Raw genomic sequence first — 13,799 nt, 5'->3', positions numbered from 1 at the left:
TCAGTGAAGCTGTGCAAAATTTGAGCACGTTATTTATTCATCAAGTAGAAACTGTAAAAAACAGGGGATGTTAAAGAAAAGTTACATAAATACAAGCATATTCATATCTTCACCATTGCAGCTTGTATTAAAAAGTATATACGTAAACATAAAATACTTCAAAATGAACAATATGGACAAAGAAGCATGATCAAGAAACACCATGGATTAGTTTATGGAAGAAAAAAGATAGACATGTTTCACATATTGAATCGTTTATTTTTTTATTAACTTTCGAGGTATTACGAGTACAAGACACACGTGACACACGTGGGCTTTAACCTATGACCTGCATGCCAACGCCACTGTTGTCACTGGTTCCCCTTTAACAAAATAATGACATCAATATATAAGTGTTTTGTTTATAATATCAGGGGAAAACATGACCGTCTATCATAGTATGTAGTCTCATTTTGAAAAAAAATATATGTGATATGCTAGGAAATTAGTTTGTCAATTACAATATTTTCAAGACATAGATCATATATCATTTTACCAGATAATTCAACTGGAAAGGAAGCAATACAAAACCTACTTTCTCTCGCAAAGAGGGTAACCAACCCTTTTGCTACATAAACCGTCATGCCAGTTGAAATCGTATGCACCATTTAAAGCTAGACAATCTTCGTTGTTATCAGGTTTATTATTCGGTTGGCTGAAATGGACATACTAAATAAATAAAAAAAATAAAAAGATAAGTAAAATATATAAATGAATGAATGAATGAATGAATGAATGAATGAATGAATGAATGAATGAATGAATGAATGAATGAATGAATGGATGGATGGATGGATGGATGGATGGATGGGTGCATGAATTCTGATCAGTGGTATATTAAGTGTTCAAGGTCAACGAATGTCTGATAAGTCGGATTAAATGTATACTAATGCCTAGTCAGTTATATTCTATGTCTGCTAATGCCTAGTCAGTTATATTCTATGTCTGCTAATGCCTAGACAGTTATATTCTATGTCTGCTAATGCCTAGTCAGTTATATTCTATGTATACTAATGCCTAGTCAGTTATATTCTATGTCTGCTAATGCCTAGTCAGTTATAGTCTATGTCTGCTAATGCCTAGTCAGTTATATTCTATGTCTGCTAATGCCTAGTCAGTTATATTCTATGTCTGCTAATGCCTAGTCAGTTATATTCTATGTCTGCTAATGCCTAGTCAGTTATATTCATGTATACTAATGCCTAGTCAGTTATATTCTATGTCTGCTAATGCCTAGTCAGTTATATTCATGTATACTAATGCCTAGTCAGTTATATTCTATGTCTGCTAATGCCTTTTCAAGCAAGGCCTATTACTGTTACGTTAGTTTCAACGTCTTATAATGAACGAAAAGGACACAATAATATATATAACCGCAGTAATATTGCATGACAGACCTTACATCCCATTCACTGAAGGATAATTCTTCATCTGTTGCCACCCATTTCCATATTCCGTCAATATCTGTGTCACTCGCACCAAGCCAAAACGCCGTGATATTTCTCCGACCAGAATCTTGAAATGAAAAATCGAAAACCATAGTTTGTTTGTTTTGGGTTTAACGTCGCACCGACACAGTATAGGTCATATGGCGACGTTCCAGCTTTACTGGTTGAGGAAGACCTCAGGTGCCCTCCCCTGCATTATTTCAGGCACGCACCTGAGTAGAACCACCGACGTCGAGCATAGTATTATTTATATCCGCTTAAACCCGTTAAAGAACATTGGTCTTTAATTGGCGTATTTTCCATAAGTTTTCCAAATATCAAAAGAATCAATAGGAATATATCATTAGATATTATTATAGTTTTTTTTTAAACAACAACAAAAACAATTTTAAAGGTATTTTGTATTAACATTTATAAGAATAATAAAAGTATTTTGTTATAGAAAAATTCATTACCTGCTTTACAAACACTAATAAATATCATATCGGACCATGTATATAACACTTGCTAGCAAAGTAATATTTCATTGAATTACATATTTTCAATTATAGACAAATTCCCTTTAACGACCAATGTCTTTTTTTTTTCATGGTTAGACATGTTTTGAATTAAACGTCACCAAGAAACGTTGAAAAGCGGTGATTACAATCATGCAATTAAAGTGAGGTTTGTTTGTTACATCAAAGCCTCTTATAAATATTTAAATATTTCTGTTGTAGAACAGTTTATTAGTCAGACCTTACACTCCATCCGCCGCATTAAAAACCCTACGATTCTAAAAAAACACAATCTGCTTAAAACGCTTGAAAAATCATATAAAGAGAAAACAACAGCAAAAAACAACAACAACAAACAACAAACTAAGAACAGGAACATTAGGAGATTATTACCTTGTTTAAATAATTTCCTTGCGAAGAATTTTAAGAATGTGCTCTCTATGTGAGTCTCAATGGTTACAAGGTCAGCGTGCTTCAGTCTACAAAATGACTGAAAAAATACATAGTTTCTACATTGATACATATGATAAAAAACAATCAGTTTCATTCTTCAAATGCTAGAGCATTTTCGTAAAAAAAGATATCTTTCGAAATGATGGGAAAATAGGACTATGATACAGAATTTACGGCGCAGTCGTTCAACCAGTTCAATTCTATTAGTAAATGCTTACTAATAAACAGTTTGAAATTATTTGTATAAAACTGTCAATTTACAATACGTATTAAATTTGGTCAATTTTTAAAGTAAATGTGTAATGATTCATTTGAAATACGGTAATTCAAAAATAATTTCAAACACTAAACATTACAATCAATGGTAGATACTTTGTCATAATGCTCCCAATCGGACTCCCTTTTTGTCGCCTCGAAGATGTAGCGCACCAAAGATTGGCTTTATTACTTGATATTAGATTTTTTTTAAAACTTTAAAGCTTTATTGTCTGGTTTAAGCCTGAAAACGGGATAAATTTTGTTTGGGGGAAGACCGGGGGATGCTTTATATATTTATACATGTTTATTTTAAAAAAGCTTTTCCCCGTTTATGACTTATAGTTAAATTAAAAAAAATTTTAACTTTTTCTTAAATTTTAAAATACTGAAACCAATTTTGGTCCCTTGCATCATTTTTTTGTATTCAAAGTTTCTTAAATAAAAAAAGTTTATCTTCAAAAATCGACGGGATGTTTAAAAAAAAAAGTCGGTTTGGGGTATTTGGTGGAGTAATGTGGTACCCTACATTGACATGTAATAAAAGATTATACCATTGAAATGTAATCCCAAGGTATTTTAAACTTTGAAATGAAATAAAAAGGAACCCTACATTTAAAATGTTTAAAAAGGTATTACCTTGGGGGGAGGGTTAAAAGGGTATCTACTTTTGACAATTAAAAAAAGGTTCTCATTGACTATGTAAAACAAAGGTATCCAACCATTGACAATGTAATACAAAGGTATCCTACCATTGACAATGTAATACAAAGGTATCCTACCATTTACAATGTAATACAAAGGTATCCTACCATTGACAATGTAATACAAAGGTATCCTACCATTGACAATGTAATACAAAGGTATCCTACCATTGACAATGTAATACAAAGGTATCCTACCATTGACAATGTAATACAAAGGTATCCAACCATTGACAATGTAATACAAAGTGTTTGCTTACCATTGACAATGTAATACAAAGGTATCCTACCATTGACAATGTAATACAAAGGTATCCTACCATTGACAATGTAATACAAAGGTATCCTACCATTGACAATGTAATACAAAGGTATCCTACCATTGACAATGTAATACAAAGGTATCCTACCATTGACAATGTAATACAAAGGTATCCTACCATTGACAATGTAATACAAAGGTATCCTACCATTGACAATGTAATACAAAGGTATCCTACCATTGACAATGTAATACAAAGGTATCCTACCATTGACAATGTAATACTAAGGTATCCTACCATTGACAATGTAATACAAAGATATCCCACCATTGACAATGTAATACTAAGGTATCTTACCATTTGACAATGTAATACAAAGGTATCCTGTAATACAAAGGTACCATTGATTTTGACAATGTAATACAAAGGTATCAAACCATTGCCAGTAATACCAAAGTAAAATACAATGTAATACAAAGGTATTGCCAATGTAATACAAAGGTATCCACCATTGACAATGTAATACAAAGGTATCCTACCATTGACAATGTAATACAAAGGTATCCTACATTGACAATGTAATACAAGGTATCCCTCCATTGTCAATGTAATACAAATGTATCCTACCATTAACAATGTAATACAAAGGTATCTTACCATTGACTATGTAAACAAAGTGTTTTGCTTACCATTGACAATTGTAAAATACAAAGGTATCCAACAATTGACAATGCAAATACAAAGGTATCCTACCCATTGCCAATGTAATAAAAAGGTATCCTAACATTAAACAATGTAATTACAAAGGTATATCTTACCGTTGACAAAAGTAATACAAAGGTATCCTACCATAACAATGAATACAAAGTATCCTACCATTGCAATGTAAATACAAAGGTATCCTACCCATTAACAATGTAATACAAAGGTATCTTAACCATTGCCAATGGTAATACAAAGGTATCCCTACCATTGAACAATGTAATACAAGTGTTTGCTTACCACAGCCTCTGACCAATCAACTTTATCCTCGTCATAAAATTGGTAGCATGACCCTTTAAATGGCAACCAAACCATCCAGACAAAGCGTTGACGTTCCTGTAGTGAAATGACGTCTGGTTTATTGTTTTTTGAGTAGTGAAAATTAAAAAAATTTTTGGAAAGAAAAATTTAAAATTTGTAAAAAAACCCCAAAGATAGTCATTTTTAATAAAGGAAAAAAAAATACAAAGATCTATTTAAAAAAAATTGTTTAAACTACTTTTTTATGGTTTTAAAATATTTTGCAAAAATTTTCAAGTCACGATTGCAAAAATTTTAAACAGCGAAAGCTATTTTACAAAAAAGTGATATTTATTAAATTTTGATGTTCACTTCATGGTTTTTGGAATTTAAAATAACCCCTGTTTAAAAGACATTCGTGAGATTTTGTGAAAAAAGGTGTTTTCTTGGTTGTTCATTAAATGTATAAAAAATTAAAAAAGCTTCAAAATAAAACAAAATTGGGACAAATTTGAGAAAAGTTTGTATCGACTGTCGTTTAAAATTTTTTGTTTTTTTGGAAAAAGGCCAAAAAAATATTTTGCGTTTGTATTTTTCCATCAAAATTGATTCAAAAGTGCTGCAACTTCTCAATGGATTAAAGATAGAGTCAAAGGCTTTTCAGCGTTAGTTACACGTTACTTTATGATCAACCTGGGGTCATTTTTAGCCTCTCACAAGTCCAAATTTGTCTTGGCGATGAGGGGAACTGCCACCCCTTAAACCCTTCTTCTGGCAACCCCCTGATGTATCTTTTGGAAAGGGGGCCGCGCCGAAAAAATGGTCACATTTTTTAACAACATTTCTTAAACAAAAGCAAGTGTTGGGGGCCCTTAATAAGGCAATTTTTCACCATTTGAGACCACAAATAGGGGGAAAGGGTGAAAACTGCGTTAAAAGGCGTGTATATCGCGTAATGGGTTAAATGATAAATGAATGCAAAATGTAAAAAAACATGAGAATAAAGGAAAAAAAATACCTTGTGTGTACTGGAACGACAGTACCGTTAGAACAGCCAGTAGTATAGACGCCATTTTGTTGAAGATAAAGAGTGACAATTTTGTACAATAAAACTACAATGATAAGATATAGAATTGTATCAGTAGGAACAAGTTTATATAACCACCTTTCAAAAACTTTATCAGCTGTTCTATATATGTGTTCGTTATTTGTTGAACTTTACTCTTAATCATATTAGAGGTCGCTGAACATGAAAATATATAACAAAGACATAAGAAGTTTGACTTAACTCAACTCACCTCATTTTAAGATCATGAAATGTAACACAATTTTTTCATGGTTTTATTTCATAAATATGATGCTCAAATTAAGATTTGTCAATATAGTATGTTCCAATAAGCATTATTTATAGAGATATTATCCAATTTAACATTTCATGTAAATAAAGGGAGGTAATTAGTCAAAAGTCAAATTTTCCAATAAGAAATGAATGCATGTAATTTATTGATTAAATATAATGTGCACAAATATTTGCAGTACACATTTTACATATTCTTCGATGTTTGAAAATTGTTTTATTTGCATAATTATAAACATATATAATTTTTTGCAAGTGTGGTATACACACAGTAACAATATCAATCACAAAACAGACAGGATATTTAATCAAGGCAAGACGTCAATGGCATTTACGTATTGCTTTTGGCACATCAACATACATAATGTTGATATAAAGTTTATTACAAAAATAAAAATAAAAAACCAAGTTTTGAACCATTTATGAGTATAAATATCAAACTGTTTCAGATATGAGAACTAACATAATTCTGTAAGTATCAAATGAGTAATTGTACCAGTCATCTAGTGCTGTAATTTAAGTCGGTACTTTCTGTTTTTGGGGGCGCCGTATGTGACATTAATTAATTTATCAAATCATATGTGAATAGAATATTTTACTAGCATGGTTGTAATTTCACGTCATTATACGTTATTTACCATTATTATACTTGTTACATTTAGTCATAAACTGCTATAATAGTTGACATTTAGATTGTTTTAGCATATTAAATCAAGAGATTTTTCCTCGTATGGTTGTGAGGAGCGATTTATTTGAGAAACAGTGACGGTTAAAACATGGGAATTCTAGGTATAGTAATAAATACTTTTTATTTATTTTTTATTTCATTCTTTTTTTACACTTTTACATTTTATTTTTGATTGTATTGTGAGATTGTCTTCACTCACAAGAAATTACATCCAACAAATAATATTTAATTACGATATCTAATTATTGATACTTTTGATAATTCATCTTTTAAAATAAATTTGTAATAAAGTAACGTTATATACGAAATTTTTAGGATTTATTTAGTGAACTTATTTTATACAGAACATATTTCAGTCCGATTGTGTAGGTACACCCATAAGAAGAATAATCTTGCACAGTTTATCATTTCTCATTCAAAGAAATTAATAATATCCAGCAACACAGCGGTAAAGAGACAAATGACAGATATCCACCAACGAATTTGTTAAATAATTATGCTTAACGAATGCTTTAACCTGTATCCGTTTACAATTTGTCAAAACAATAAAGTGAGCTCGTACTAACCTTCTCATATAATGTTACAAGCATGATATAGATATACACGTTGTATTTCTAGTTTGAGTTTAGATGTAGAGCTACATGTAATTAAGAGAATAAACTCCTAAATTTCGGATGTTGTGTTTAACCATTCTGCTCAACCATTCCCTTTGGGTTTTGTCTTTAACCTCTCCTTTCCGGATAGTTTAAGCTAATACACCATCAAAATAAATAGTTTTATTTTACATTTTTTTTTATATGTTTCAGTTACAGTGTTGGTTCTAATTGTGGTTCATATTCAATATATATCCAGCCATCCTGGCGAATTTTCTAAGAGAAGTGACAACTGTAGGTCGTATTTCTACTATGCTACGCATGATATGTCTTGCAGGGATAACGACATGTTTATGATACGAAACGATTTTATAAGTGACGTCCGGGCGACCTGCAGGTAATACATTTCTATGCATTTATAAAATGACACAGACTTTCATGTTTCGGGTTGTAAAATGTATGTTTAATATTCGAACACTCCTCGGGATTTTGTCACTATAGAAAAAAGAAGAAAAACCGGTAAATAAATAAACCGGTGATAAATAGCCGATCAAACCGCTTAGACCGATGTTATTTCTTAAACATTGGCTTCAAGAATTTTGCGTACAAACTTGAGACTTTCATCTCTGTTTTGATATCCAGTTAGCACAAATAACACCCAAATTTGACTACCCAAAATGGTGCTTAAAAAGATAAAACGATACCGATACGATTTCTTTAATACAACAGGCTGCAGTAGTATTAAATATCATACATATGTTTATGATAAACCTTCTTGATGTCATGGAACATGACAAATTATGATTGTAAGTAATAAAATGTGCATGCTTTATGCATGCTTGTGAGTTCTGAGAAAATAGAGAAAATAAGAATCCCTAAAGAAATCCCAACACGGCAAAACTGAAAATGTTGCAGGCTCGGTTTGATTGAGCCTGTTTATGGACGGTACTATCAAGTGCAAACTACAGTCCATGCGCCCTAGCACCGGCTTAAGCAGAATTCAACATTTAACAAGAACTGGTACAATTTTGAATTTTGAAACATCCGAAAGTAGCCGCGATAAAATTTATATCGTTGTGCATAAACTACGGTAGACGGAAAACATTTCAATTCCACGAGCTCTCCATTTTATCTTCAGAAATTCACAAGGACAACTAAATAAGTTCACGATTACAACATAGTGAAGATACGAGCGGTCGACGTTAACTTCACGATGTCACTTTCCTGAATATAACTTCACGAAATTATTTTTGAACTTCACGAATACTTGATTTCAACTTTATGAATAAACAATTATATAACTCCGCGTTTTCACGATACATTATCTTTATTACTACGTCATGAATTTATATTTTGAAATGCATGAATTTAATCAAACTTTAATAATTTATTTCTTCTTGGTCATGTGGCTCTAGTACTTGCAACGCGATTTGCATCATTTGCTGCAAGAAATAATTGCTAGGATATCACGAAAATTAATAGGGTTACCAACGTCCTTTTCAAGTTATCTACATTTCAGTCCATTTCAAGGGCAGAAAACTTTTTTCTTACAATTGCTTTTGTAATGACGTCATATGACGAAATTGTAATTTGAAATTAACGTCACAATTGTGAATTCTTGAAGTTGAGATCTTGAATTCTTGAAGATGATATCGCGAATTTTAAAACTTGCATTTTGAATTTGAATTCATGAAGTCCTCTTTGTAACCCAATGACTGATTATTTTAGAAATGATATCATTACAGTAGCGTGGCGCACAAAGACACCTACCTAGACTGCATGAAATCAATATCTACTGAATGTCCACAGCAATATGCCGAGGTGGCCAATTCTATAAGAAATAAGCTGAACATGTTTTGTGAAGGTAATGACGTATCACAGTGGATACAATTAGGTACGAAGGGGTCATTGATTTTTTGCACAAAAATATTTTATTCAAAACATTGCATTTTGATATCTTACCAAAATTTTAGATTGTATACAACAATGCAATTATTGTTCACTCGTATATAGCTGAACATCTTTTGACATATAAAGAGCATTATATCATTTCATGTTTGCAGTGCTATGCGCATGCGTATTAATCTAACTTTTGCTATTTGTAATAAAAATATCTCTATGTTTTAGTGGTTCCGGACGGGGTTTCCATAAATCGTACTTGTTCAGAAGGTCCCCTCGGCGAGTTGCACACCAGTTGTATTAAGGAGTTCTATGCTCAAAATCAACTCGGCGACCGCATAACATCTTATGAAACGGCATCGGCAATCATTCCAAGGCAAGTGATTTTTATGTCATATTTAAAATAAAGAGTCTAAAGAACTCCGAAACGACTTAATTTAAAATACTGCAGACTCGGTTTGATTGAGCATTTTCATGTGCGGTACTAGAAAGTGTCCCCTAGCAATGGCTTAAGCAGAATTTTATTTTAAAAAACATATTTTTATAATCGAAACGTTTTAAAATTAAAAAATAGATGGAAAAGGGAACTTCCTTACGGAAACCTACTACGGCCATTTTTGAACTTAGGTCTTATTTAAAACCTGCATCAAAAAAAAAGCAATTGACGTCATTTTCAACTACAGTCTGATTATGGAAAGTGACTTAATTATTGTAAATGCTGATTCCAAAATAGAATTTAAAAGTGAACTTGCTTTCGGTTTTTGCACATAATGTCATTGAAAAATAATTACACGAAATCAGATGTAATCAAGTCTAGACAATTGAAACAAATAAAAATTAAAGTCCTACCATTACCGACGTTGATTCAACATTGGCAAAAGATCAGTATAATCGCCCATTGTTAAATATAGGTTGAAAAACGTCAAGACCTTGCTTCAACGCCGTGCGCATGCTTGGTAAATAACTTAGAACATAGAATCGAGTAAAGTAAATCAATGAATTTACTTAATGAAGCATACAGACAGCTGTGTTTCATTTAGAAATCAAAATACGGACCCATTTTTAATCTGACCAGCTTTTTATTCTCCTTTCTGACCACGTGCAACAACAACAACAACAACAGCAACAGCAACAAAGCCAAGTGCTTAAAGCCAAGTGCTTTTAAGATTAAATTCAACATATGCGGTGTATGTTTAAATCGCCTGCGTGTAACATTTTGATAATTATTCTTCTCATGCAATTACTTCAGTTTTTTATAGTATGTTTGAACCTGTGTAGTGAACTTTGAAATATTTGAAGTTGAAACGAAAGATCAATTTCGGCTATTTTGTGATCTTGTTGCCGGAGTTTTTCCTAAAAGTACTGTTCGCTATATATGTAACACTATTAAGAAGAACACCAATTGGCTTATGGGCAATTAACATAACAATGCACGGTAGTCCTGTTTATGCACCATAATAATACGTCCTGATTTTATATACAAGTATATACAAGTCACAAATTCACGCATAATATTATAATATTTTGTCTCTTTTAAGGATGATGACCGATGTATTTAATTGTATGAAGACAAACCTGGCACTAACACCAGCACTGGTTAGCGGATGTGGTAGTTCGTGGCAACACATTCTGCTAGAATTTTGGTTAAGAATACTGTACTTTGGAAGCATTTTTCAGGGGCCTTCCAATGAAGATAAACAAGAATTTCTAGTAAGTTTTAGAAAATGACTTGAAATTTTACAATTTTAAGATATATAAGGATAAAATTGTGTGAATAAAAATTGTGTTTGCATTATAGATATGTTTTTTTTTTTTTTTTTTTATTTTTGTTGTTGTTGTTTTTGTGGGTTTTTTTTTTGTGCTTTTTATATTGTTTGTTCCTCAATTTTACGATGTTGGACGGTTTGATAGAAAATCAAGCCTAATGATATTATTCATGTACACTTTCATTTTATTACTACAGGTACTTCGTTATTCACAATTAGTTTTTTATACAGAATGAATTTTTATTTGATTGTGTAGAAAACTATAAGCATACTCTAGAATCCGTTCCTCGAAGCAGCCTTTACCATGCAATGAGTGTAATTAAGTTTCTTGCTCATGTAAAACAACGGTTCGTCCCTGACAGGTTTTGAAAACATATAGTTTACTAGTCTGGTAAGCTGACGACAACACGCCCTTGCCGCCAAATAGTAACTAACAATTTTTCCAACTTTTTAAACAAAGTTACCTATTTATGATGTTTTGTAACATAAAGAAAATATGAATACCCAAAGAAAGCCCAAAACGGCAAAATTGACAATGTTGCAGACTCGGTTTGATTGAGCCTGTTTATGGACGATACTGCCAAGTGCAAACTACCGTCCACGCACCCTAGCACCGGCTTAAGAGGAATTCAACATTTTAACATGAAATGGTAAAATTTAGAATTTAGAAACATCCTGTAAGTCGAATTTACAATTTATGAAATTTAATGTGTTTTTTTTCTTCTTCTTTTTTTCCAGAATTTGGCACGTTCATCAGTAGCAGAGAACCTTATATAGAACTACAGTATAATGACATTATACCTTGCAAGCTGGACTGAATTAGCTTTATATTCTAAAATATTGTCTTTTAGTATAGTCACTGAATTAAAAAAATGTTTAGGGTAGACTATAATCTAAAGCTTTCTAAAACAAATAAAGAAATGATTGTTTAATTTATGTATTGCGCCTGGGACTTAAGATATATTGTAAGTCCAAGATTCAGCTAAAATTTCCTGTAGAATAAGGTACAACTCTATGTAATCTAAGCAACGTTTTGAAAATATTGCGAATATTATATTTTGATTTTTCGCGGAGAAAAAACATCCCCGCGCTTCTATTGTGGAACACTTGACGTCACTATTGCTAGGACCCAGTGATGTCATAATTATGCTCACACTATTTTCCACGACGTTCTTTCTTATATCCGATATTTAGAGAGGTCCAGTGTTTAGGGTTTGAAGTTAATGAGTGAAATCACTCTCTGAAGTTGAGGTTCCCGCGGGTTTTTCGTGAAGAATGTATTGATTTTCCCACAGACTTACATTATGAGAAATGGTCCCTAATTTTACCTAAAATTTGTGGCATTAAAGAGGAATGAAATGGTTTACACATAAAAAAATCTTGCTATATAAGGTTAGCTTACCAATTTCTTTGCAAAACGACTTCAAAGAGGATTTCAACTCTGACATTCTACAGTGCTTCCATGCAATAGTTGTAAACAAGTTGTTTATGGCAAGTGAAGATAGCACTAATAACAATATTAAACGCCCCATTTTATACAAACAAACCATGCAGATGGAGGTTTACATGATGTACCTTATACTAGTAGTTTGGTGGCTGATTTGAAACGCTTTTGTGCGTCGTGTTGGCGCTAGCAACAACAGGACAAAGCGCCAAACGGCGCGTTGTCGGACTTTCGTCTTGTCGTCCTGTCGCTAACGATGCACGCGGAACGGCACGTTGTCGTGCGGCGTGTTGTCGCGATGACACATTATCGCCCGGTTCAAATAGATGGATTGGCGTATAATCCAAGCGACAGGGCGACATCGCGATAACGCGCCGCACGACAACGCCCCGTTTGGCGTGCATCGTTAGCGACAGGATGACAAGACGACAGCGTGACAACACGCCGATAGCGCGCTTTGTCGTATTGTCGCTATTAAACTTTTTTATAGTTTCTTGTTCTCAGCAATGCTTTTCTTGAATTTTCACCACCTATATTCTTGTTTTATATGTTCAGTGATTTGCGATAATTTTATCCAGTAATTGGTTTTATAGGTTAAGAATATCTGGTCTAAGACATGGACGTTGTTAAAAGTGAGATAACATCGCTAGGGTGACCAATATAAAGCAATATTACCAGAATTTTTCCAGAACAATATTGGCAACAGTTTTTGTTCTAATTTAAGTTGCTTTTAAGAGAGGTAACTCGGTATGTTATATTGTTGGAATGTCTTGCAAAGTTGCCTCCCTTACTTCAAACATGGCCGTATATAAACCACTTTCATATCTAGTAAGATTAAGCATTATAGATTAAATTATTTTTTTGTTGTTATGACTTGTATGGATGTATTTATTTGACATTCCTCATTTCATTCCTTTCACTTTAATTCAATTCGTCACTAAAGGGAACTTCGCGGTGTTTGTAGCTGCGTAATGTACATGTCTTCAAAGTCACAAATCTATATGCAAAATTCGTAGACAACTGGAAAATATATTTAACCATTTCAGAAATTATATGTTTTTTCTATCTTGACGTTATTGCAACTGTCTACCTCCTCACTATTCCAATTGTTTTGCTTCCTTTAAGTGTATGCGCATAATTAATTTAATGCAATTATACGCTACACCATCATTACATTACATGTTGCACAATAAATGAGCCGCGTCACGACAAAACCAACATAGTGCGTTTGCGACCAGCATCGATCCAGACCAGCCTGCGCATCTGCGCAGTCTGATCAGGATCCATGGTGTTCGCTTACAGACCCTATAACAAGTAGAGAAACTGATAGCGAACAGCATGGATCCTGATCAGACTGCGCGGAAGCGCAGGCTGGTCTGGATCCATGCTGG

The 13,799-nt window shown here is 32.8% G+C and overlaps 2 protein-coding genes across 2 annotated transcripts; one reads left to right on the top strand and one right to left on the bottom strand.

Moving 5' to 3' along the window:
- Positions 1-239: 239 nt before the first annotated feature.
- Positions 240-4,769, bottom strand: LOC132717096 (perlucin-like protein). Its single transcript, XM_060700492.1, has 5 exons — positions 4,662-4,769; positions 2,378-2,474; positions 1,437-1,554; positions 575-694; positions 240-362 (listed from the first exon to the last, which is right to left on the bottom strand). The coding sequence occupies exons 1-5, from the start codon at positions 4,734-4,736 to the stop codon at positions 317-319; spliced, it is 456 nt and encodes a 151-aa protein (XP_060556475.1). The 5' UTR covers positions 4,737-4,769; the 3' UTR covers positions 240-316.
- A 1,884-nt stretch (positions 4,770-6,653) lies between these two features.
- On the top strand, positions 6,654-11,896 carry LOC132717094 (uncharacterized). The gene is made up of 6 exons (XM_060700491.1): positions 6,654-6,807; positions 7,513-7,696; positions 9,045-9,193; positions 9,427-9,574; positions 10,737-10,908; positions 11,703-11,896. Exons 1-6 carry the CDS (start codon positions 6,795-6,797, stop codon positions 11,739-11,741), a joined length of 705 nt encoding a protein of 234 aa, XP_060556474.1. The 5' UTR covers positions 6,654-6,794; the 3' UTR covers positions 11,742-11,896.
- Positions 11,897-13,799: the final 1,903 nt, after the last annotated feature.

The sequence above is a fragment of the Ruditapes philippinarum genome, unplaced genomic scaffold (genome assembly GCF_026571515.1).
Source record: "Ruditapes philippinarum isolate M1 unplaced genomic scaffold, ASM2657151v2 ctg2559_1_1_1_1, whole genome shotgun sequence".
NCBI lineage: Eukaryota > Metazoa > Mollusca > Bivalvia > Venerida > Veneridae > Ruditapes > Ruditapes philippinarum.
The sequence above is the reverse complement of the archived record's forward strand: the minus strand, read 5'-3'. Positions and strand labels throughout refer to the sequence as shown.